The following is a 27,638-nucleotide window of genomic DNA, read 5'->3' on the forward strand; positions in this document are numbered from 1 at the left end:
TTTACAACAGGTTTTTGTGTGTATTGTATGAATTTGTGTATTTATTTATGTAGTCATATTGCATGGAGATGTTTAATGGTATTTTATACTACATTTTACCTTCATCTAGATGGCATCATGGTGATAATGGACTTAGGACCTGGCACCCTGTGGGTTTGAATGCAATGCACAGTCCTTGTCTGGCAATAATGTCATCTATGCGTCTTCTCATCTTGGTATTTTTCCTTCCACATTCACAGAGATAAGTGGTTAACCAGTGACTCTTAAACTGTCCCAGTGTCTGTATGTGTGTGTATGTGTGTGAGTGAGTGACAGTTTCCTGCCTTCACCCAGTGCTGCCTGGACGGGTTTTGTCCTGAAGGATTAAGAGAGCCTGAGGATATTATGGCATGTTTAGCTTTTACTATATTATGCGTGAAAGAAAAGGGTCACAAAGAGGATGTTTGTAAATGTGTTATTGCTAATATGAATTATTCATATTTTTAAGTATGATTCTAAAGACAAAATAAATTCCAGCCAGTTCAGTACGGTAAAATAGAAAAACACGACCAATATTATTTTCTTTAATCTGAAACAACGCAAATTAAGCAGATACAGGCTGCAGAAATTAAGTTGTTAAATGCTGTTTAACTTCCAAATATTAAATAACGCCCTTCAAATAACGTATTTTTATTTTCTTTTTTTAATAACACTGACTTGATATGCTTCAGTTTTTTTTTTAAGATTTTTAAAAGATGCATGTGATTGCAAAAAGGTATAGTTCTAGTTTTCCATCATTCAGTTTATCCACCTACACAAGTCCTGTAAATTTTAAAAAGAGATTACTTTCTGCTTATTTCTGGTGGCGTAGCGGATCGGAATCTGGGAGTCACGTGCGGCACGTACACATCTGGATTTTAAGCACCGTCCCGCAGATGTCTGAAAAACACATACGTGCCAAATTTACATTATAGTGGAACTTGTTTGAGTTGAAAAGCAAGCAAATAAACCAACACTGACAAATAACTCAGAGTTTAAAATGTGAAAGATAAATAATGATTTTAGGTTACAAATTTGTATTAAGTGCAGTTTCATAATACAAGTATAGCTGATGGCCGCAAAGATAATTTTTTTTTACCTCTCTTAGACACTTGGTTTACGGAAACGAGTGAATTAAAATGCTGGGGAAAGCACGGCGTGGCAGGGATCTTTCGATCTGTATAGTAATTAGGTTGATCTCGGTCAGCAGTTACCTAACAACTATTAAGTGAGAAAGTTATAACTGCAGGGGTCTCATCCGCCTCCTGTCCTGTGCCGGGGGTGTCAGTGGTGTTTGTTCAGTCACACAGAAACCTAATGGTGTATGTGTGCGTGCGTGTGCGTACTGAGGGGTGGAGAAGAGAAGGGCCCAGAAGCTATAAGAGTGCGGTGAAAGCAGGATCGAAAATTGGTCTTTTAAAGTGTATTTAGTAGAGCAGACAGGACCAACGACCACTCAAGATGAAGACGAAGTATTTAGTTGGGGTCTTTACCAGCGTCCTTGTGATCTTCCTTGTCGTGGCTGGTGGGGAAGCGCAGAAAGCCATACCTCAAGGTACAAATATCATCCGCAGATTTTTCTTCACCCAAACTAGACACAGCGCAGTTCCGACTTTAAAACGGCTACGCGACTCGGCCTGCCACTTTATGAAGTCTTCTGGCAAGGTTGACAATCTCAAAATTCAGATAAGTAAACCGATTTAAGATTTTGCAGCTCTCGCTTTCCCATTACGAAATGTTTCAGAAACCATTTTAAATTGTTAGCCGTCGCCCATGGTAACGCGCCAGCAAAGGAGAGTATTGATTTATCTTAAATTTTGATATACCAGGTAAACATTGTGTAATGAAAACGCGCGACTCCACGTGCACGGAGTCCAATAAAACTACTGTTAGCTGAGTGTTTTCGTAGAAGCATGGAAACCGGGATGAATGCAACGGAATTGGAAATGTCTGGTTTGGGTGCAGCCCGGCTCTCGGAGTCACGACTGATACAATGCGACATTAACTGTAAGACATTAACGGCACTTATACCGCGACCTGCATTGAAAGGCATTCAGCAGAAAAAAGTACGGTACTGTATATTCAGGATTTCTAAGCTGCTGACGTGGATAGAGAGGGGGTGGGGGTGGAAATGCAGTCGTCCACTGTCTGAATTAGGGTGTTTAAAAACTCGGTTACAAAACTCACTTCTCGTTTTATGTTTTGTAAACTTGCAGTAATCTAAACCCTCATCAGCATATTCTGTTTATCCACATCCTGATCGTCATATTCAGTGTACTTTCATCCGCATTAAATTTAAAGTTAACAGTGTCAGATTCTATTTGCATGTTAATTCCCAGCATTGAAATGCAGCAGAAATCTGAGTAAGGCCTTGTGTGTTTACAAAGTACTGCAAATAAAAGTCGAGTAACACAACGGATCTAGGAGTGTTAAAGAAATTGTCATAGTCATGCATGTATTTGGCAGTAAAATAACGCAATCACTTAATCCCAAAATGTAATCGCGTTAAAGATTTTCTCGAAAAGTCTGTATGATTTTTACTTCAAGTTGGGTCACTTGTCTAAAATGCCCAATTCAGACGGCATAGCTACGGATCTGAGCTAGCAGTCATAGGATCAGTGCACATGTGTACTGAAAGTGTTTGTGACATTGCGATTTTTCATATATATATATATATATATATATATATATATATATATATATATATATATATATATATATATATATGCATTCTATAGTATATAGTGTGCATTTTATATTATGCACTTATATACAGTATAATAATTATTTAGATTTGTTTGCTTCTCCTACATAATTGACTTTAAATGAAGCTGTCCTCCAGTCTCTCAAAGAAGTACAGATAATCTTACTAATATTACTGGATTATTCTTTTTTTAAAAGAATTACCAGGATCTGACTTAAATCTGCAAGAAAGGCACTAGCAGACAGGTAATGATGGCTTTTAAAACACATACTCTTCATTAGTTTACTAAATTAATTGTCATTTGTGATTAAGAATAACATGAAGATGGAGTATTCTCTGAAAACATATGAAGTTTTTTATGATTTTAGCAATGTCTGTTTCTGCTTCATTAAATTTAAACCAATGTGTGCACCGAGAGCTATGCAATTTATAAACAGGAAATTTCCAGTATTTCTTTGTCCATTATTTGTACTTACATTTTGTAGTAAAGGGCCATTTGGTCCTGCAACTATAATGATCACATCCCTTGATAAGTTGTCACATTTGCACTAACATTAATGCTCTCCCATATCACACCATTTTAGAGCCTTCAGTTAACCTAATATGCTTGGCTTTGGGATTCTGCAGGACACTGTACCACCAACAGAAAACTAGTGAAAAGTTGTGCTGACTTCAACTATAGTGTGAATGTTAATACAAAATGTATATTTACAGAGGTGAGATTGCTTATGTAGCATCATTTTTGTGTGCTGGTACTTTCTGAAAATATGACACCTTATGAGACTTAATGATACATTCTCAATTTCAAGATAAAAAAGTAATCTGAAAAGCAGATCAAATTGTAATTACCAGTGGGGAGGTTGTCAATAATTTGTAAATGTACAGTTATTATCATATTAGCAATAATCATTTTGACTATTACTGTAAATAGTAAAAATGAATTACTTCTGTGCTTCTGGGTATATTTTCCTCTTTGTGTTTGCTTAAGGCATGTTTTTTATATTAGATAACAAGCAGAATTAAAATGTCAGTTTATTAATGCTACCTTTAATCTGGTAGCAGCTAAATTAACACAAATCTTTGATGGGCTATCTTATTGGATTGAGAAAAAAATCTTGGAACACTATACGGTTGGAGCTCAGATTTCGGAGGTAGAAATTACAACACAGTGAGATGGCCATGAAAACAGCATTTGGAACTGAAGCCTATCTGTTGTTAACATTTATAACAGACGTCTTTTGTTTAGGACCAAATAATGAAAGGATTGTGAGGAGAAGCCTGGTGGATTCAAACCCTCCAATGTGTCTGGTGTGAGTTTCAGTCAATCTGGCTCACTTTCCACATGTTTTAAGATCACTCTGACCTATAAAGTATTTGTTAGCATTTCTTAAGAAAAAATAATCTTTTAAGTAGGTGTTCAGATTGTGTGTGTGTGTACTGTATATATGTATATGTATATATATATATATACTGTATATATATATATATATATATATATATACAGCAATAACATATGTAAGATAGAGGCAAGATTGACAGAATTTCCTTCTGTTTTTTTTTTATATTTTTATTGATTTTAGTTAGGAACAGATAACATTTCATACAGTCATGTCAAATATAACAAGTCAAAGCAAAATTTTAACCCCCCACACAATAGAAAGAAAGAGGAGCTATCAACTGAAGCTACTCTATAAAAGGAGCAAGAAGGTATTATTTTCCACCGAAATGGAAGCTCATTTCTAAAATGTTATTGATTAGAACCTTGCCATATTTGAAAAAAAATGTGAACAGATTCTCTAAGTGAGAATTAGATTTATTTTTAATTTCAGGTAGTATAGAACCTTGATTACCCACTAACTTATGAGTGGTGGGGTGGGATTCTTCCAGTTGAGCAAGATAAGTCTACATGCTAGTCGTGTAGTAAAGGCAATTACAGTTTGTTTGTCTTTCTCCACTTTAAGGCCATCTGGGAGTACAGTAAACACAGCTGTTAATGGGTTAGGAGTGATTGTGAGGCTAAAGCTGTCTGATAGGCAAGCAAAGATTTTTGTCCAAAATTTTGTTAATTTGATGCATGTCCAGAACATGGGTCCCAGTGAGGCTGGAACTAGATTGCAACATTCATAGGTTGAATCTTGTCCTGAAAACATTTTGGATAATTTTAAACAAGATAGATGCGCTCAATAAAATATTTTAAGTTGAATGACTGAATGCTTTGCACATATGGAGCTTGACTGACATAATTTAAACATTAAAAAAGATAAATGATGTGAATGCTAATGTAAAATACAAGCAATATTTGATATATGGATGTATCTATTCATTTTACTATGAATTTTTTCATTTCTTTTAATATTAGCATAAGAAAAATCATACATTTTATTTGTGTTGAGATTCCAATTAAGTATTAAAGCATGCTGACATACTTATATATAAGACAAGTGAAGTCTGACATGGGAAACACTGGTTTTATGCTAGCTTCCAACAAAATATTCAGCAGGTATGTCTGATACTTTTCTGAGACTGGAACTGGTTAAACATTAGTTAATTTGGGATATTTACACCTGGAATTGTTGCATTAATATTTTATCAGTTAAAAGTCCATACTAAATGATAAGATTTGTTTTCTTGTTTACAATAGCAGGTGTTAACATTCAGAATTTTTAGCTAATTTATATGAATTAAGAAGAGTCTAGTGCTCAGAGTAGATATATACATATGTTTCACATTTGTGAATCTCTTGTAACAGAAAGGTGCTATATTGGCACCTGACCCGACACACACAGATGCGGTAGGCACACTGATAAAACAAATAAATGTTTTATTGCAATTTCTTCGCCTGTGGGCAACGCCTTCCCCATCCCCACAGACACAACACAGTCCCACAAACAAAAACACAAGACCAAATACTACTTCTTCTTCTTCTTCTTCTTCTTCTTCTTCTTCTTCTTCTTCTTCTTCTTCACCACCACCACTCCTCTCCGTTAAGCTTTCTCTCCCTCGTCCCGACTCTGGCTCCACGAGTACTGGCTGCAGGCTCCTTTTATAGCAGCCCCGGAAGTGCTCCAGGTGCTCATTGACCTACTTCAGGCTGCACCTCTGGGTGTGGCTGCAGTCCAGCCCACATGGGCTCGTTAAGCAATGCAGCTCCTCTGGGCATAGGCCATGGAGCCCAAAAGAGATGAGCTCTAGTGTTCCACCATCGTGGCCTTGATGCAACCCGGGGGGCTGCCACCAAGTGTTCCGGGGAACGTAGGGTGACGCCCATGGGTGTTCCCCCGAATCCAGTGTAAAAGGGGCATCCTGGCCGTGTATGGAACCTGGCCGCCCGTCACACTCTATAGGAGGACACTGGCTAAGGGGCTGCTGGATGGATTTACGACTGGGGCTGCTTTCTGTGTGGAGTATGGTTGTTCCTTATGTGCTTGTATAGATGTTACACAATGAAGTGTTTACTCCTTTTGTATCAATTCGATTTCAGAATGTGTAAAGTGGTAGGGAGTATTTTCTCTTTCCTGTTCTCAAGTAGGTACAGTGTCCTTCAGTTTATGTGACCAAATCTATTTTCTTTCTGTACTGAATGCTCCCATTATGTTTTACTACTTGGAGGCATGAGACTATTATTATTTGTGTGTTGAAAACTTAATGATATTATTCTAGTGTAAACCACTGCGTGGAACTGCTTTAATGAGATGAAACAGTGAATGAGATAAATGTTTCTTTAAATCTGTGAGAAAAAATATTTATGTGTTATTAACTCTGCAAATAGCAAGAAAATACCTACATTCTTTAATTGAAGATCTTAAACTATACCTGTAGACTAGCTAGCTACAATTAATTGAAAATACTAAAACAAAGATCACAAGTTGAATAAAGTAAAGTCTGACTGCATAACCCCTAAGGTTTTAGATAGTTGGTTTGGATTTGTATTTTAGAGGCAATTTCTTTTTCACACATGATATTTCGAATAACTTTTTCATTTAGCCTCTATGTTGACCAATAAAAAGTACAAGTACACAACATTGAAACAAATTGAACTAAATCATTTCAAATATGCATATTGTGACATAAACAGTTCATGTTGCATTTGAAGGATGACATTATAGTACAGTGGCTAGTACCTCTTTTGTATAGCTTCATGGTTTAGATTTTGGCCCAGTTAATGTCTATATGGTGTTTCCATGTTCTGTCCATGTGCTAGTGTTCAAATTTTCCTACAAAATGTAGGCATGTTAACTGGCAACCCTAAGTTGGCCAATACTAATGGGTGGGGGGTATGTGCGCTAGGCAGTGGACTAGCACCATATTAATTTTGGTCTCTGTTAGGATAAACTCTAGCTCCCAGCGATCTTAAACTGGATTAGTCTCATTTGATAATGGATAATATACCATTTGATAAATATAGGCTTACAGTAATAATGTCAGTAGGGTTATTTTTATGTTCTAAATGTTAAATGATTTTCTATATGTTTCTTGAAGTGGATATGTTCCAATCTCTGTTATTTAATTACTTTCTTCTTCCCTCTCTTTTGTTTTATTTACTTTCAATTTTCAGAAAATTTACTCGTGTTGACTGTGGCAACAAGAGAGACTGAAGGATTCAATCGATTTTTGAGATCAGCGAAATTCTTTAATTATACTTTAAAGGTAAAATGCTGACACTGTGACTTAACAGAATTAAAAAAAATACATGGTAGTTTTAAGGAGCTGAAATGTAATGGCTGAAGGCATGATTGTTTTTGTTTTTGCTGTAATCTTAGAAAAGAGTATTTAACGTTTACTGGAATCCTGACAATTGATAATAAAAAAAAATGTGGATGAATACTTTTAGCTGTGTTTAATGTTCATGCTATAGAAACCAACTAAGCCCCACTAATGGGCTGTAGACATCACAAGTTTAAGCAATGCACAGCCAACCATTTTAGTATTAGTGGGAGTATATCATAACAGGTTTCATATGTTTGACATCACTATTGGGTGTACGTATTTACTGGGCAAGTTAAACAAAAAGTATATGTTGTTTAAATAAATTGCTACTCAATAAAGTTCTCTGCTTCTTTCAGCAGGCACTAGTTAGCAGAGTAAACTTGTCTCACATTGTACTCTACAAATTCACTCACTTATTTTAGGTTACACAGCTGAAATAAAATTGAATTAGTAAATGTAAATCAGAAATTAAGTGACTCTCTCCATTGTTTAGTAAAGTTCAAATAAGTTATACAAATCTCTGTAGCAGTGATTTGGCAAAAATAATATATATATAGAGAGAGAGAGAGAGAGAGAGAGAGAGAGAGAGAGAGAGAGAGAGAGAGAGAGAGAGAGAGAGAGAGAGAGAGAGAGAGAGAGAGAGAGACAGAGAGAGAGAGAGAGAGAGAGAGAGAGAGAGATGCTTATCTTTGCTGAATTGATGTTATAAGCAGTTTTATTTGTTTTGGAATGTAGAGACCTTTCACTTAATTCTAGTGTCTCTTTTGTCGATATCTCATTCTTGCATACTAGATTTTTCACATGGTAATGATGACAAAAGACAGAGCTATAATTTGACGTAAAGTGTGTTTTAAAAATTTTATGCATGTTTAAAATGTGTCTGTAACACTGTAATATATTGTGTGTTTACAGGTTCTGGGTAGAGGAGAAAAATGGAGAGGTGGAGATTACACAACAGCCCCTGGTGGAGGTCAGAAGGTGCGACTCTTGAAGTCTGCTTTAGAAAATCTGGATGAAGAAGACCAGATCATCTTGTTCATTGATAGGTATATGTTTCTTATTAACTTAAATCAGATGTATTTTTAAGTAGTAAATTATCATTAATATGCTTTCATCTTTTCCCTGTATAGTTATGATGTAATTTTCTCATCGGGTCCAAAAGAGCTATTGAAGAAATTTCTGCAAGCCAAGCATAATGTGGTGTTTTCTGCTGAGACACTTATTTGGCCAAATCGTCATTTGGAAGACAAGTATCCCCATGTCCGAGAGGGAAAGAGATTCCTTTCATCAGCAGGTAGGGCATTTCTTCATAATAGCCAGTTTTAGTAATACAAATTATGATATCTCTCTTTTATAAAAGAAAATCTTGAGACGAGACAAGACAATTGCCAAGAGATTTTTTTCAAGTCTCGCTCTCCTCTCAACCATTTACGGTTAACGGCCCACGAACAGGATCCTCACACCACTCATTCGTGTGAATGCTTTTGTCAGATACAGTTTCTGTGCTCTCAGCTCGTATGATTTTTTATGTTTTCCTCACTTTAAGTTCCCAATAAAAGGCTTATTTTGTCCAAATCTTATTGACGAATTTCATCCTGAAGGGTTATCGACAAAAGAAATGAGGCAATCCTAGCACAGAGAAATGATGAAGTCATACGAATTAATGCGAAAATTGTCGATCGGTTACATGGCAGATTGGTTAAATATGTATCAATAGACTATGCTGAAACAGTTGGTGGTTATTGTGCGGAAGATGAAAACATCATGTTACAATATCCAATAGAATATCTACAACTGGCCAAATTACTGTTGAAAGAAGGATGTATCGTATTGTTATTGCGAAATTTATGTATGAGTTATGGGCTATGCAATAGGGCAAGATTAGTTGCATTCAGAATTGGTCAAACAATTCTAAATTTTAACAGGCGACAAGAAAGGTAATGTAGTACGTCTTCTGCGGATAACATTAGACACCAAAGGAGATCGTGATATGCCATATGTATTAAAACGTTTATAGTTTCCTGTTAGAATAGCTTTTGCTATGGCAATTAAGAAATCACAGGGAAAAACATTCTAAAAAGTCAGTTTATTTATTAGAAAGAAAGAAACGGTATTCACTCACAGGCATTTTGCATTGTCACAATGTAACTCCAAATAAGGAATCAAAATTCAAAGCAGTATTGACAAAAAGTTAATTCCAAATATTGTTTTTACTGGAGTTTTACAGTAAAAGTGTAAGTTTAACAAGTATTTGCTTGTTAATTTCAAAGCCAAACAGAATGAAAACGTATAATGTAACAAATACCTCTAACTCAACATGAAACATGATTTTCTTTCATTTTATTACATGTTACTATTTTTTACTATGGTTAATTACTCGCTGTAATGTAAAGTAGTTAGTTTTATTATGCATATGCAACAATTCCCATGAAAATAACAATCTGTTTAAATTGTACATCCGCTTCCCCATAAGCGAGCAGCAGAGCCGTGAAGTAGCTAGCATGTAGCGCCCACTCAGGGGTTGGTGAGCGAAGTGAGCAGGGGGGCAGAGTCCCCTAGTACAGAATATAATAATGTGGTGTTTTGCAACTCTTAAATGACTGTAGTGTCTATAATTTGTTTTGAGCTGATATTGCAGCATTTTTGGGGATATGTTACATATAAAATATAACTTATTTATTTGATTTTGCATTTGCATTGATAGTGTTTCTTATACACCATAGGGTAGCATCAAGTTTAGGTGACTCAAGAAAATTGGAGAACCAGTGTGCCATCATATTAACTTGGACTTGAATTTAAACTTAAATAGTTTAATAGTTTTAAAATGCTTACTTTGCCTTCTGCCTTTAGATCTTTTGCTTGAACCTTTGAATTGGCATTTTGTTTTTGTTTTTTTTTTCCTTTGGTTTTGATTCAGGAAAACTTTTTTGTATAACTAAGGCCTTTCTGTGTTAGAGCGCAAAATAGAAAAACACATTGTGTATCTCTGCTACATAATATAACATAAGTTAAATGTCTGCAATCTAATTCGAGACTACAAGAATATTTGCACCTAGATAAATTTAATATTGCTATCGGATATTTTAACTAATAATTTTTACCATTATAAAGCATGCTAAGCACATTATTTATTAGACACGATAAATAAAAAATAGTAATTAGTAGTTTATCATAAAGGGTACTGCATGACCTTGCAGAAGTACCATAATCGTTTAGTTCAGCAATTAATCAAAACTTTAATCTGTAACCTGAACTTTGAATGCAGTTAATAGATGGAGATATTACAGGTTTTGTAAGCAGGAAGAGTAGGTTAATGGAATTCCCTGGAGTTGAAGACAGACAAAGAACATATTCACTGTGCTCAGAAAGGTATTGTGTATAATATTATGTTTAGTTTTCCTTAAACATGGAGCTTATATTATATAACATCGTCAAATTTACATAATCCAATCAAGTTTATTTGGGGGTTAATATAAAAAGAGAAAAAAGGTGTTCTGGCCATGACCAGCTGGGAGAAGACCCCGAGGAAGCCCCAGGGCTCACAGGGAGGATTATATCTCCCAGATGGCCTGGGAATGTCTTGGGATCCTACAGTATAAATTGGTAAGTGTGGCTGGAAAAAGGGACACATGGGCCTCACTGCTAAGACTGTTAACCCCGCGAGCTGGTTTCAGGTAAGCAGTGGAAAATGAGTGAGTAAATGAAAGAATGAATGGATATTCATACTAAAATAATATTTTTAATTAATAATTTTAATATCATTCTAGACTTCTCTGTATAAGTTTTCATTAATTGAGTAAATAATTTAAAACTTTATAACTAGATTTGTATAGTTAATCATCCTTTATCAACAGCATCTATTGATAATGTAAAATGTAACTTCAGCCATCAGCAGAATCTGATTTATGATACTGACATTTTAAAGACATATTCAGCATAACTCTTTTGAAATCTTCTACTTAGCTCACATAGAGCCTATCTGGCAGATTTGTACAATGTGTTAAACAGCATCTGCAAATAAAAACCTTTTGCAGTTTGTGTCCTTTTAATTTGGCACATTAAGTACACCCAAAGGGCAGGAAGGCAGGTTTAATTTGCTAGTAAAACAAACGAGAAACACAAATGAGGAGATCATTGCTACTTCTAGTACTTAATGTGAAACATGCAAAGATGTGCAGTACTCATTCATAAATCCCTTCCATTTCTTTGAACATTACTGTATTACAAATTACCTTTCTGTCCTTCTTGTTCCAAGGTACTGTTTCTTAATATTAATACTGTTCTTATGTGGCAAAAGCTGATGCTTGCTGTCTTACGTTAGAAAATAGGGAACAGTTCAACACACTGTTAGTAATCGTTTTGTAGGCCATGTCAGCAGTGGATTAATAACTCATTAACCACTTCTTCTCACAGAATATTTGTATATTGGTACTGACTGATTTACAGTATATTTAATGTGGAGATACAATTTAATGTCATTATGTACATACATGTGAAGGGGTTAGTCGGGTTGTTACATCTACTACATGAGGATTAAGTGAATTTGCTGAGGAAATCTAGTTGACAACAGTCATTATTTATCTGGAAATTAGTGGGCAGGAGGACTACCAATGACATAGATCATAATAGGTTAACAATGACAGACCTACAGTAGTTATTAAGACCATTTTATAACTTCCTGCCATCTTAGAAAAAGCTAGAGTTTATTATGTCACTGACAGTTTTCCTTTGGTGGTGAGCTTTGAATCTTTGCTTGTTCTCTAAGTGGAATAATAGTAAAGTAATGTGTTAAAATACTGATGCCTATTCCTATTTATTGCAACATCTCGTTTTTTTCTAGACTCACATAAGTTATAATATCAGATTGTTTTTATAATGCTTTCTGTTTCTACAGGTATAGACAGTACATTACAGTTTTACAATTACACTCAGTTTTTCTCTGTGTTAATGCACACATTTCTCATGCCAATATTAATCCCATGCTAATATTATTTACAATATTAGTTTTTTTTCTTTTTTTAGAGATGTGACAGACCTTTAGCTTTATCATAGTGGAGTGGTTACTACCATGTATTCATTTAAAAACACAGGTTTGTCTCCGTTGTTGCCTTTCATCCACATTAGCCCAGCATTTTCATTCCTGAAAACGTAGGCTTATAAAAAGGCTCTCCAGAGCCGGATACTTTTGTAAATGAAGTTTCAGCATTTCAATGTGTACAGGTGAAAACATAATTTTCCGAAAACAATACTCTTAATTGTGCTCTGATTGGTTTGTGCTTATTTATAGCCCTTTCGTGATTTGATTCTTTTCATGTTAATGTCTCATTCCCTGATTGATCACCCTTAATGGAAAAAAGAAGAGTTGCTTTCCATGGTGCTTGCTGAGCTCCATCTAAATTATGTTTTGTACTGTTTGAATGCTGCATACATGCACATACCAGAAATAATTTACCAGTGGCACTAATAAATAATAAATCCTGTGGCTGACAGCATTACTGTTGTAGTAAAAAATTCAGAGCTCCTTGAAAATAAGTTTGTAAATAAATAATTTGACAGCTTCTTAACAATGTTTATTACTTAAACTGTTCAGTAAGGAGGAGTGCATTCTGCATCAAAATTAATAACAAGAAAATAATGAAATGGATGGGTGTAGAATGCAGCTGAGCTGACAATATTACAGGACAGAGAGAGACACAAAAGTACAATGTAGTAAAGTGAAATATATATATATATATATATATATATATATATATATATATATATATATATATATATATATATATATATATATATACACACTTACCTAAAGGATTATTAGGAACACCTGTTCAATTTCTCATTAATGCAATTATCTAATCAACCAATCACATGGCAGTTGCTTCAATGCATTTAGGGGTGTGGTCCTGGTCAAGACAATCTCCTGAACTCCAAACTGAATGTCAGAATGGGAAAGAAAGGTGATTTAAGCAATTTTGAGCATGGCATGGTTGTTGGTGCCAGACGGGCCGGTCTGAGTATTTCACAATCTGCTCAGTTACTGGGATTTTCACGGACAACCATTTCTAGGGTTTACAAAGAATGGTGTGAAAAGGGAAAAACATCCAGTATGCGGCAGTCCTGTGGGCGAAAATGCCTTGTTGATGCTAGAGGTTAGAGGAGAATGGGCAGACTGATTCAAGCTGATAGAAGAGCAACTTTGACTGAAATAACCACTCGTTACAACCGAGGTATGCAGCAAAGCATTTGTGAAGCCACAACACGCACAACCTTGAGGCAGATGGGCTACAACAGCAGAAGACCCCACTGGGTACCACTCATCTCCACTACAAATAGGAAAAAGAGACTACAATTTGCACGAGCTCACCAAAATTGGACAGTTGAAGACTGGAAAAATGTTGCCTGGTCTGATGAGTCTCTGATTTCTGTTGAGACATTCAAATGGTAGAGTCAGAATTTGGCGTAAACAGAATGAGAACATGGATCCATCATGCCTTGTTACCACTGTGCAGGCTGGTGGTGGTGGTGTAATGGTGTGGGGGATGTTTTCTTGGCACACTTTAGGCCCCTTAGTGCCAATTGGGCATCGTTTTAATGCCACGGGCTACCTGAGCATTGTTTCTGACCATGTCCATCCCTTCATGACCACCATGTACCCATCCTCTGATGGCTACTTCCAGCAGGATAATGCACCATGTCACAAAGCTCGAATCATTTCAAATTGGTTTCTTGAACATGACAATGAGTTCACTGTACTAAAATGGCCCCCACAGTCACCATTACTCAACCCAATAGGGCATCTTTGGGATGTGGTGGAACGGGAGCTTCGTGCCCTGGATGTGCATCCCACAAATCTCCATCAACTGCAAGATGCTATCCTATCAATATGGGCCAACATTTCTAAAGAATGCTTTCAGCACCTTGTTGAATCAATGCCACGTAGAATTAAGGCAGTTCTGAAGGTGAAAGGGGGTCAAACACCGTATTAGTATGCTGTTCCTAATAATCCTTTAGGTGAGTGTATATACGTGGGTATAAATGTTTTTATTAATTTTTAGTTTTTAAAGTTTTACAAATGTTTGATGCAAGATGTGCTCTGTTTGCTATGTACTACTGTTATAAGTGCTCCATGACGTTGGTCAGATTTTAAATAAATAATCATGACCAATGAAGTGTAGGCTTCAGTCAGGCGTGAGTGTGTGTGAGCATCCTCTGCTCTGGGGATGGTTGGGGTGTCTGGCTGATTGTGCACATAAGTACGAATGCGAGTTTTAGTTATTTGCCTCATTCTTACCTTGGACAGAGTTGTATATCACACCTGTGCCCAATTAGGCAAGCCAAGATAAGAGGAGCCTACAGGGGACAAGAAGGGAGAGATGAACAAGAGAGACGGGTAAAGAAAGAGAAACAGAGATGGAGGTTAAAGATGGGAAAAGAGAGAGAAGGGTAGGAACAAGAGAGAGCCAGTGTGAATGGGCGGAGGCAGGCAGAATGGAATGTGAGCCTCAGGAATGGAGAATGTGGCCTGCACTCAAGATGGTGCTGAGGGTTGGTCCTGTTGTGCAGCCAGGGAGTACATCTCGGTACATAACTATCAATGGTGCTGGGTTGGAAAAGCCCAAAAAAGCAACCAGGGGGAGTGGAGCTGACCCAGACCATCACAACTACTTATAATGAATCCTTGCATGAATGAACAAAAAGCTGATCTTTTTTTTTTGTATGTTTTGCTTTAACATTTACAGTGTTTAACACAATGACAACATGACTATTGCCAATTCCGAAGACCGTTACTTTCAAATGTAATCAGCGAATAGATGTGACATAGCACAATTAGCCTGGGTCCTTTAAAAATTCCTGCTGTTTTCTATATACTGTACTGTGAAACACTATATTAGAGTCATGTGCATACTGATGGCCTCAAAGTGCATAAAACACAGATGAATGTGTTTTCACAAGGTTCTGTAGTACTAGGGTGTTGTACCGTGTTAGCCATTATGAATGTAGTGAAAAGTCAAGCAAAATGACACCTTTTATTGGCTAACTAAAAAGATTACAATATGCAAGTTTTCGAAGCAACTCAGGGACATCTTGCCTGAAGAAGGGGCCTGAGTTGCCTAGAAAACTTGCATATTGTAATTTTTTTAGTTAGCCAATAAAAAGTGTCATTTTGCTTGGATTCTCAAGGTTCTGAATTTTTCACTACACAGTCCCTTCAAGGATTTTCCGCCCAATGCCCATGTGTCTGACTTAGGCAAATATCTAAATTACAAGTGTTTTTGGGTGTTTCAGTATGGACAGAGAAAGAAAACATGATAGTGTGGACAGAACTGAAGATTTGAGTGAACGGAGACTTGGACTTATTGATGTGTTGTTAGTTTTTACAGGTTTTTGCCACTTGTCACAAAGAATTTAAAACCATTGCATATGTGATGTCAAACAATTATGTACATTCAACTTTTTGTACAGATGCGGTAGTAGGAATACTAAGAAATGGTTAAAAACACTAGGGACATTTGCAAGTATTGAAAACAGCTCCACCTGTATCAAAAGCATCTTAAAGGATGTTCGGTAAAACAATGAGGTTATTTCTACACAAACATGAAAAGTTTGCATTTATCATGCAAAAGTATGTTCTAAAATTAAGCTTTTTCTATAAATTTAAAAAAATTTCTTAATCTCACTTGTGCTTTACATAGGAGACTATGGGACATGGGACGCTGCTAGAAAGCCTAGAAGCTTAAAGCCTATAAAGAGGCAAATGTGATACAGGAAAACATATCTTTGGTGTTTCCAACGCATGGTTTTGATAAAAAAAAGAGATCTGGAAATAGTCATTTTATTGCATATTCCTGGTACTATTTTTCTTGTGGTAAGGATACCATCTTCTGTTTGCTTGTGTGAGTTCTCACATAAATAGAGAAGTAAATCAAAACAGAGCCAACTATGTGACATTAAAAGGTTACTATAATTTTGCCTTTAAAGAGGAAATCACACCCCAGGGTGATGAAAGGTTAATGTGGAAGAAGATAAACGCTGATGAGGTGTGTCTCCTTTTAAAATGGCTAAATCTTATAATATCAATTTTTTGTTCAAAAATGACATGCATAAATTATTTTACAATGTATGTGTAATCAAAAAGCGTGGATCAATACTCAACAACTGCCTTGGACATATTTAGTAAATTTTTAAGATTCTGTTTTCTAGTGGTGACCCATGCCCCATAATCTCCATTGTAAAGTGCAAGTGTGTGAAAGATATTTTTAAAAATTTATAGAAAACACTTAATTTTAGAACACAATTTAGAGTGTAAAATGCATATACAGTATGCCATGTTTGTGAAGAAATAACATCAGCTTGAAAAATGATTATCCTTTTAGAACTTGTTAGTTACTCTTTACCTTGATGCTCAACACGTGCCTAGGAATCTTATCAAGAAATTATGTTTGTCATTAGTATATCATAGTAGACTGCAGGTTTAGCCTACACAGGTTACTTCTTTGTGCAAGTTTTCAAATTGGGCAGTCGGCACTACTGAAACGGCCATGGATTTTTTTCAGCTGCCCATTCACCCTCTGTCAGTTTGTTTTATAGGGAGGTGTCATATTGGCAAAAACAACTGGCTGTCAGATGAAGCGTTAATTTTCACCCTTTATTCAAAAGGCTCAAACATATAAACAAAGTAAAAATAACATACAGCTGGCATCCATTTAAGGCATTCACACTGCCACCATGTACTTATTGCCACTGTATCATCAGTTCCTTCTCTTTCTTGGCATTCTGTCTCTAATGTTCTACTGTCCTCTTGCACATAGCAATTTGCAAATCAGTGGTATAATTAAATAAAATGTATGTGTTTATTTAGAAGCAGGCCACAGTGATAATATATATATATATAATATATATATATATATACTAAAAATACCAGCTTAGAGAGTAGTGTGTTAAAGAAGCAGTGAAAAGAAAAGGAAACATTTTGAAAATAACGTAACATGATTGTCAATGTAATTGTTTTGTCACTGTTGTGAGTGATGAGTGTTGTTGTCATATATATATATATATATATATAAATATAAATATATATATATATTTACACACACACACACAAACATATATATATACATATCTATACATATACACATATATATACACACATACATACATACACACAAATACATATATATATATATATATACATACACACACACATATATAAACATATATATACATATACATACATATCTACATATATACACACACAGCTATTTCGGATCAGTGCAATACGCTGTTTGTTAAAACGGATGACACCGCTCTTACGTGCAAGTCTGCGTGGATATTATGAACTATCGTATTTGTTCAAGTTCTATTTAAATTTTAAATAGAAGGAATTTTTATTTAGTCGACAGAAATATCTTTGGTAGGAATGGTAAAACAGACAGGAATATTATTCCTGAATAAATCAACTCAAACCTTAAACAACTTATAATATTTTGCTCTCCATAAAAATATATCCTGTCTAAATTATACAAGTTAGAAATAAAGTAAACATTAAAAGAACAAACATTCAAATTTCTTTACTCTTATGTAATTTTATATAAAAAATAAACTTAGATTTTAAATATCCCAAAAGATTTTGCTCTCCATAAAAATATATCCTGTCAAAATTATACAAATTCAAATATGAACATGCTGCATAACAAAACCTGGAAATATAAATAAAATGTGTTCCTTTCAGCAATAACAAATCAAATCATTCAGTTGTCTTTGCTCATATGTCATTTTAGAGCTGGACGCCTGGCATCTTTTTGGCAACAGGTTCGTTTCTGTTTGGTGTGAGGTTCTGTGTTGTGGAGATTCTCAGGATGGATTGCAGGTGCTCATCAGTGAGGCGACTCCTGTGTGCTGTTTTGTTAGTCTTTATCACTGAGAAGAGCTTCTCACACAGATATGTGCTACCAAACATGCACAAGGTTCGAGCCGCATGTAGACGGACTTTTTTTGTTCTTCAAAGTCACCAAAGCGCCGTGCAAACTCAGTGCTCTCAGTTTATCAGCAAAGTGCGATTTGGGAACACCGTAGTGACGACTTGGTTTAACATTACTTGGCAACAGGGAAAGTGGGGCAAGTGGTTGTGTCTCCCATAAAAGCAGCTCAATTGAAATCACTTTGTGATTGTGCACGGGTAAAACGTCCGCTGAAGTGTCAGATTCTTATTTAATTCTTCTGCTTTCTGTATCTTCTGCATTGCATTCAGGTCTTTCAGGTTACCCTGATGTTTTGTTTTATAGTGCCGTCTTAGATTAAATTCTGTAATTACAGCCACATTAGCTCCACAAATGAGACACACGGGTTCAGTAAACATATACTCAGCCTCCCATCGGTTTTAAAGGCTCTATTTTCAGAATCAACTTTTCTCTTCAGCATCGTGTGAGCTAGCTTCGCAATAACTTGCAGCATCATAAGGTAGACTTGATTAACGCGTAAGTGTTGGCAAGGCAGCTGAAGCGCTGCATTATGGGATCTGTAGTTTATTGTGTTACCAGCGCTTCATATACCCGGCTTTAATAACAATAATACAGTATATAAAATGATCTCGGGCGGATATAATTACACTGGGCGGATGTGGCCCGCCCTTGAGTTTGACACATATGGACTAAATAGAACTTGAAAAGATATATTTTTTCAAATGTGATCGCGCAATTCAGATAGAGTTGACGCAAGACTACAGCCTGCATGCCTCAATAAGTCATCCTCCCTCGCCTTACTTTTTACCGCTCATCTAATGAATACACTGAGTATGGCTTTACCAAAACAATCATTGATGGCTAATAAAGTATCCATTATTCGAGTATGTAGATCGGGTTATATATATATACATATATATATACCCGCGATCGCAGCGGAGAAGTAGTGTGTTAAAAAGCTAGAAAAGAAAAGGGAACATTTTAAAAATAACGTAACATGACTGTCAATATACAGTATTTGTTTTGTGAGTGTTACTGAGTGTTGCTGTCATCAAGGATTTGATTATCATTATTTCTTTCAATCAGGTTCGTATTTGTAGGATGTGTTGTGTTCAAGTTACATTCCGTGTTTGTCAATCGCTGTAAAGATGACAGGTTTCATTCATCGATTCGTTTCTTACTGCATCAATAAACAGCTCGCCTTCTTCTTTATCTGAGACCTGACACACTGCATGCACGGTTTTTTACACTGTCTTCCTTTAGCGGGACATTGACTTTTTCCAACGTGTGCTTTGTTTCCGCAGTAGTTGGATTTATGAATATGCTTGTATGTATGAGGCGCTTCATATTTTTGCTGCCTTTTCAATTGTGTAATTCGGTTTTGTTCAGCTCTTTGGAACTGTTGCCTTTATCTGTGCACTCGCCAGTTCACGTGAGCCACTCGGTGTACATGCATCGAAGGTTCCCAGCTGTGCTGGTGCCATCTCCTGCTATGTCCATGGCTGTATTTAATGTTACCTTAGTCCTGGCACTTAAAACTTTCTCTCGCAGTTTCGCTGAGTTTGTGTCAAACACCACCCTGACCATCTCATCTTCCTCTCCATAAGCACAGTCCTTCACCCGTGAATATTTACCCGTGGCAGTTTGCTATTGGATTGCCGCTGACGGACGGCCTTATATGGGCAGGCACTAAATTACAAACGCCAGCGCAGCCTGTCTATGAACTTAATTTAAAGTGTAGGTTTACATCGTGCTTTGTTTCAAGTAGCAGAACTCATGAATATGGTTGTATATGTCACTCGCCGCTTCTTATTGTTTCGCTGCCTTCTCAATTATATAATGCATGTTTTCTTCAGCGCTTTTTGAGGTCTTCCTGGTTTTCTATGTACTGCGTGATTACGTGGGAGGCGTGATGATGTCACACGAAACTCCGCCCCACGGCGTTGAAGCTCATCTCCATTACAGTAAATGGAGAAAACTGCTTCCAGTTATGACCATTACGCGTAGAATTTCGATATAAAACCTGCCCAACTTTTGTAAGGAAGCTGTAAGGAATGAACCTGCCAAATTTCAGCCTTCCACCCACACGGGAAGTTGGAGAATTAGTGATGAGTGAGTGAGTGAGTGAGTGAGTGAGTGAGTGAGGGCTTTGCCTTTTATTAGTATGTATATATATATATATGTATATATATATATGTATATATATATATATATATATATATATATATATATATATATATATATATATATATATATATATATATACACACAGATACAATAGAGGCTTGTGCCCTTATCTAATCTGTAAAGCCCAATCATGTCTATGTGCTATTTATATATTTAGAGACCTGTAAAGGTTGCAGAGTCAAGACTTTGCTTAAACAGCAGTTTTGAGCAGAGTGTATTCTTAGGCTATAGTTACACAGTTTAGGGAAGGGTGGAATTGAGAAGTGCAACTTGTAATGGTTGATTTATTATTTCTGAGGAGATGAGTAATTTTTTCCCCACAAAATGACTCTTGGGATATGGTAACTCTGTCAAAGAAAATATGCATCTTTTTCTTCTAACATTATTTGTACGTCATTATTTATACATAATTGAAACAAGTATGAGTAGTGTACACAACTAAAAGTTACCACATAAAACTACTCTTTTTCTTGAGTGCACAGCTGAAAAAAACCCAAAAGATTTACTGTTGGTTTCTTCCAGAGAGACAGGAAAGAAAATTACAAAGGCATTCCGCGTAGGCACAACCTTGTTAATATTTGCTTGTAAATGCTCACCAATGTTCTTTAAACCTCATCAGGCAGCAGTGATGAAGTTAGTGGCTTCGGTCTGTCTTTTTACAAGATTCACATCGGAATTCAGAGGTGTATTGATAAGTAGACAAGTTATAGACATTTTGGGTTACTTGTGGAACAAAAAATTATGTACTTAATAGAAAGTGTAATTTATTATCTTAAACAAAATAAATGCCCATGCGATTCTTATTTTGTGTGTTATCTTAAAAAAGAAACTCCTTTGTTCTGGAGAATATACTTTGTAAAATGAAACTATTGCTTAATAGAGGGGTGAATTCAAAGAATCAAAATTTAGAGATGGCCTTTACTGGATCACAGTGACAAAAACACAGTGCCTATGGCACTAGCTGGGGCATTACTATCAGGTCTTTCAATGTGAATTTAATTTGTGAAGCCTTTTGCAGTTAGTTATGAAGATGTGATGGTTGAAATTGGATTTATTTCTTAAAAGCACAAATGTGAAGCATCCATCCTTCTTTATGTGGACATTAACATCATTATTAATAATAATAATAATACATTTTATTTATATAGTTCCTTTCTGTTGAGTCTGACATTCCATACGTATCAAGTCACTTAAAAATCATTGTGATTTTCTGTTTACTGTAATCATTTTTTGATGAACTAACATGACCATACCAATTGAATGATTGGTAAGCATCTAATTTTATAGAAAAGGATGCAATATCCAGGGCTGGCACGGTGGCGCACTGCTGTCTCGTAGTAAGGAGACCTGGGTTTGCTTCCTGGGCCCTCCCTGTGTGTAGTTTGCATGTTCTCCCTGTGTCTGCATGGGTTTCCTTTGGGTGCTCCGGTTTCCTCCCACAGTCCAAAGACATGCAGGTTAGATGCATTGGCGATCCTAAATTGTCCCTAGTGTGTGCTTGGGGTGTGGGTGTGCCCTGCGGTGGGCTTGCGCCCTGCCCTGTGTTGGCTGGGATTTGCTCCAGCAGACCCCCGGGACCCTGTGTTAGGATAAAGCGGGTTGGATAATGGATGGATGGGTGCAGTATTCATAAGTGGGGTGTGAAATGAGCGGAATTAACAAATAAAGAACGTAGGCCATAATTACAGCATATCTGACTAATCAGATCAAAAGTGCATATGATGGTAGGTAAGAACATAAGACATTTGTCAGAAAAGCTAAGGCAATTTAGCTTTGGTTAGCTTATAGCTAAGCTGGTTCAGTATCTCACCCAGATACTTTTAAAAGATGTCAACTATATGACTTTAAAGAACTTGAAAATTTTCCTAAACAACATGATTATCCTACTTACAAGCTCTGTGTTACACTTAAATTCTTAATTTTTTCATTGGATTCAGAAATTCTAAAAATAATTTCTAGCCCTTTCTGTGTGGTAGTTATTCACAAATAAAAGATTTCCTCCATATTCTCCTCTCACAGGTTTTATTGGCTTTGCCTCCTCACTGAAGAAGATGGTTCAAGACTGGAATGGTAAAGATGATGACAGTGATCAGCTGTTTTTTACCAATCTGTACCTTAATCCTGAAATGCGGGTAAGCATACCTTTGTTTCTAGACATTTCCTGTGTGCCTGCACTGTTCTCATCTACATGGTGCTTCAAAAACATATTTGGATGTGTTTTAATAAAGTATACCTAATCGCATAATGCCAGAAGAACATAACTGTAATGTACCTTAGAAGTATGCTATTCGATTTACATATTTTTTGCTATTAGTACTTGAGCATTATGTTTTGTGTTTTAATTGCTTGCCTTTGTATGATGTGTTTTAATTATGTTGTATATATAATCACTATGGCCTTCTAAGTGGATTTACGCTCTATAAGAATAAATTATATCAATGTAAAAAGTTCCTGATAATTAAATAAGCTATCAATTTTCTTTGAAAGACAGACTCGTGTGGATATTTCATTTTAGCTGTTTTTTTTCCCCAGTCAACAAACAAAAAATAAAGTAATTTAATCTCCAATTTCAGGTTATTTTTTTCAGTTAAATGCATATATTTTGAAGACAATGCATTCCCATTTGATAACTCCACTAAATCAAAATGTGCTTTAAAAAAGTAGATTTTTTATTATAGGTTACTCTTCACTTTAGGCTGTTTATTTGTCTGGGACAAATCCATAAAACAAACATTTTTGAAGCCTTACCCAGCACGTATTTCCCATGTTATGATAGTATGGGACTTAAATGTATGGTTCCGGATCGTCTTAAAAGCATATTTATGTGTTAAAACTTTTAAAATTCTTGAACCTAAATCTTGTACAGTTAGTTTCATTGTTTGCGCATAGGATCCAATTTCTACTCTTTTAAGACTTTATTCAAAATGTTTCTTTATTTCTTTGACCTACAAAAGTGTTTTACTTTTTCAGAAGTGAATTTTGTAATATTAATGTTAATTGTTTGATAGTTAGGTTCCCAGTTTAATAATATACTGCATTAAGGACAGTTGTCAAATCACAAAGAAGAAGTTCAAATGATTTAATTTCACTTAGCAGGCATCACTAGAATTAAAATACAGTGCAAAGCAGAAAGTTATCCCAAGACTCCAGATATAATGAGCACTGCAAAGTGAAAAGAAGGTGAAAGAATGCTGCAGCACTAATCTGAGTGTACTATTTAATTAATTTAATCCATCAATTAGTGGCTTAACTGATGCTTGTCTGCATGTATACACCAGCGAGCACCCATTAAAAAGTGGTATAAGTGATGTAGAGATGATCTGTTAATTCAGTTTGAGTGCAACACCAGCTTGAGTGCTGTGCGTCAGTGTTTGAATATATTTATAAATGATTTTTTTTTTCAAAATAATCACCTTAGTTAAATTAATTAGCATTTTTAAGCCGATAAAACATAATATTCCCAAACCTACTTAATCAATTTCATCGTAGAAGGAGGATACACACATCCGCAAGTGTCCAGTTTAAAATTAACGTGACACACACACATCTATGAGCTGTGGAATAAAAACTAAAGAAAAAATAAGCTGACACAAGAAAAACCTTGAAATTCCACACACAAAAAAACAGGTCCCTAATTCTTTGAAACAGTAGCACTAACCATTGCGGCATAGTGTCACCTTGTAAAGTAAATATATTATAATGTCAGATTTGTGTTTGGTGAATTATGCCTCTGGAAGGCTTAAAGCATCCTTTATTTGGACTCGCGACCTTCACAATTTTGAAATTGTCTCATTTATTATGTATCTAAAATTGTTACACATGTATGAAAATGATCATCCTGTGAATTGCCTATACATTGTTTTTTAACATTTGCTTTAGTTTGACCCTCCTCAAATCAGAAAACATGCAAACTGATGATGTGGCCTAATATTTAAGAAGGGAAACCAGATCACATGAATGTTTGTTATGTTGGTTGAGAACGATGCAATGTATTCTTTTTTAGTGTTTTTTTTTTTTAAAGTTTGCCTTCAATTTCTTTATGAAGCCAATAATATTTAATGTATCAATGTTCTTTATAAAATAATGAAAACAATTTAAAAATCTATAACAGTTATTGAAGGTTTAATACACATTTATACACATGTACATGCTCAAAATTGTTCAGACAATATTCTTAAATTCTCATTATTTATTCATAAGGTCTTTTTAGTTAGTTTAGTTAGTTCTAGTCCATTTTTAGTTTATGTGGCATAATTTATAGCTAATGCATTAATGAACAAAAAATGTTATTCTGTAGACCAATTGATCTCTCAGTCATTGGGTGGTGTGGCTGCAGGTTTCCATTTTAGCCCGTTGCACAATCAAGTTATTCTTGCTTTTATTGCTCTCACAGTGTAATTAGCTGTTCTTTTTTTCCTGCACATATTCCATTTTCAGAATGGTGTGTCAGTGTGACATTACATGTTGTGATAAACCAGCCTGGCCACAGACAGACACCGAATGTCCCGAATGCACACGCTTTTATTTATCTTGCTCCAATACACAGTACCACAATGTCTAAACCGGCCAACTCAGTCTCTTTCTCTCTATTTCTTTCTCTCTAACTCTTCAGCCACCTTCTCCTCCTCCTCAGGCTCCTGTCTTCTCCCTCCCAACTCTAGCCTAGAGTGGAATGCGGTGGCCTCCTGATTTGGAAGTGCTGCACACGGACTCTTCTCCTCTTCTGACAGCACTTCTTGTTGTGGCAGAAGTGCTGTCAACCACCGTTCTGGAGTTGTCCAGGCACCCCCTGCTGGTGGCCACGTCCTCCCACAGGGTTGAGCTTCCCGGCTGCGTGGCCCCCATGCAACCCAGGAAGGCTGCCCTCCATGTTCGGGGAAAATACTGCCCCTCTCCTGGTCCTTCCCCTCCCCCAGCTGAAGCCCGTAGGGCGAAGCGGCTTGTCCCGCGAGCTGGTAAATCCCATGTTGGGGTGCCGGCATACTGCAGTCCACAGTCATGTTCTGCAAAAGAACAGAAAAAAAATGCGGAATGCCGTGGCACTTGTAACACTGGCGCCCTCTCGGTGCCCTAGCCCTAGGGACATGAAAACAAGCGTGGTATCTCTGCAACGCCTCGTTTCCACCAGGTTTGGGGCTTCTCTCTATCCCCGTGTACAGCACTTTTTTACCGTACGTGAGATTTTGGGCTCACGTTTCATCCTGTTGGGTGACCCTCCCTTCTTTCTCCGGGGTCTCTCTTTAGTTTGGGGTGCTACAACAGCCTGGATCCCCTTATGGGACAAAGAGGGCCCCCGTGCTGGTTGCACTCCTCTCGATTGGGATGTGGCCGTCAAGCCGGCACCTCCCCCGTGCCTCAGCCCCTACTGAGTGCTTGGTATTCATTCCCCGATCTACTACTGTAGGATACCCTGCTACTCAAGTCCGGTCACCCAAGTCTCGGCTCCCTTTGTCAGGGCTTCCTCTTTCATTTATGGTACCGTAGTACGCACCTGTAACGTTTCATCACTTTGGCTGGAGAATCCCACGTCGTACTTCCCCCACCACTCCTTTATGGCCATCAGGGGGGCCTCCGCTTTCTTCTCCAGGCCGTTGATTACTTCCCGCAACATTCGCAGGACGTGAAAAAGGGACTGTACAGGCATATGAGTAAAGTTAGCTGGCGGTGAGTTCGCGTTCCACTCATACTCACCATCTGGCTGCGAGCCATAGGGCCCCTGCGCCATTTGTGCAGACTCCGTTGGGTCTTCCTCATGCTCGGGATGGATGTTTGTTGGCCCCATCTTCAACCAGTCATTGACGGGTGTTCGACACATGCCGTCCAATCTCTTGCCTGCTTCAGGGAGAACTTTCCGGTCTTCCACCGCTCCCTCCAGCTTTGAATGGAGTCCGATGGGGAGTCGTTCTCCAATCGGCGACAACCCCTCCTCTTCTTCCAATGTCACTCCGCTGTCTCCCTACGGGTCAGCATGTTTCGGGCACAGAAGCGGGTCCGGGCAGTCCCCAGCCAAGAAACAACACCAGGGAACAGTACAGAATTTTTTTTTTTAAGTATAGCTTTGAGACTGCTTTATTCAAAGTAAATATCCTTTTCTTAAGACAGCATACATAAGACTTACTATGATTTTACTTTTACTACATCTCAGCCCAACAGTTGTTACTGCTGACTGAAGTGTTTTGCTGTTCAGAATTTAGTGGAATCTGTTTCTTTGGTACTGCATCCAGTGGTTCAAGACCTAGTTTATTGACATACTACAGGTTCTGCATATAGTGGGTCACACAAACTCTTTATTCTTTAAGATATGTTTTTGGCATTCTCTTTTATTTCCACAATATTTTCCCTTGACCATATAATTTGCATACTGTAGTTTGATTTTACAGTATATTTTGTTGTAATGAGGAGGATGCACCTGTTTTTTGAAGACTAGATGTTTGTTAGAGATCACTTAGCTTATTTACTCCAGTCAGTCATCCATCCATGCATCAGTTCATTTGTTTTCTAATCTTCTTTCCAGTTTAGATGTTCAGGGAGTCAGCGCCCATCCAGGCAACACTGGGAGCAAAGCAGGAACCAAGCAGAGAAGGGCACACTCATACATAAACTCGCCCTCACTTATTGTGTAAATTTACAGTTGCTGGTTAGCTTAACATCTTCATGTATGTTGTGTGAAAGGAAAACCCATGAAGACATGGAGAAAGTATACATACTCTATTAGGCCGGGATTCAAACCGAGGACTATAAAACAGTAAGGCAGCAGTGCTAAGCACTGTGCAATTTGCCTCCCAACATGCTTCATATCTTTGGTAATTTGTGGTTGCAGGAAGATGCACACGTTTAAACCTAGATTGTATTTAAATCAAGCTTAAGATAGTTATCAAATATGTCAGAGGGAATGACAAAATCATACCATTACCTGCCATGAGGAACACTTGTGCCATTTTGTTTCTTACCTTTCTCAAAAAACACTAATACTAAATTGTACCACACGCGCCGTGTAAAGGCAGCACCTAATTTTACAAAGAAAATTAGAGGGAGAGAGAGAGCGCGAGTGCGTGAGCAAGTGA

General features: G+C 36.9%; 1 protein-coding gene across 2 annotated transcripts in view; it reads left to right on the forward strand.

Moving 5' to 3' along the window:
• The first annotated feature begins 1,296 nt into the window (after positions 1-1,296).
• plod1a (procollagen-lysine, 2-oxoglutarate 5-dioxygenase 1a) overlaps positions 1,297-27,638 on the forward strand; it is a 71,068-nt gene continuing 44,726 nt past the window's right edge. The window contains exons 1-5 of one of the 2 annotated variants that reach the window (XM_039756086.1): positions 1,297-1,573; positions 7,278-7,369; positions 8,342-8,475; positions 8,560-8,723; positions 22,594-22,706. In XM_039756086.1, the coding sequence (XP_039612020.1) occupies positions 1,480-1,573; positions 7,278-7,369; positions 8,342-8,475; positions 8,560-8,723; positions 22,594-22,706 (597 nt within the window). In that variant the 5' untranslated portion in view covers positions 1,297-1,479. The remainder of the gene's footprint in view (positions 1,574-7,277; positions 7,370-8,341; positions 8,476-8,559; positions 8,724-22,593; positions 22,707-27,638) is intronic. The other variant, XM_039756085.1, reaches the window with a different exon arrangement.

Source organism: Polypterus senegalus, chromosome 6 (assembly GCF_016835505.1).
Source record: "Polypterus senegalus isolate Bchr_013 chromosome 6, ASM1683550v1, whole genome shotgun sequence".
NCBI lineage: Eukaryota > Metazoa > Chordata > Cladistia > Polypteriformes > Polypteridae > Polypterus > Polypterus senegalus.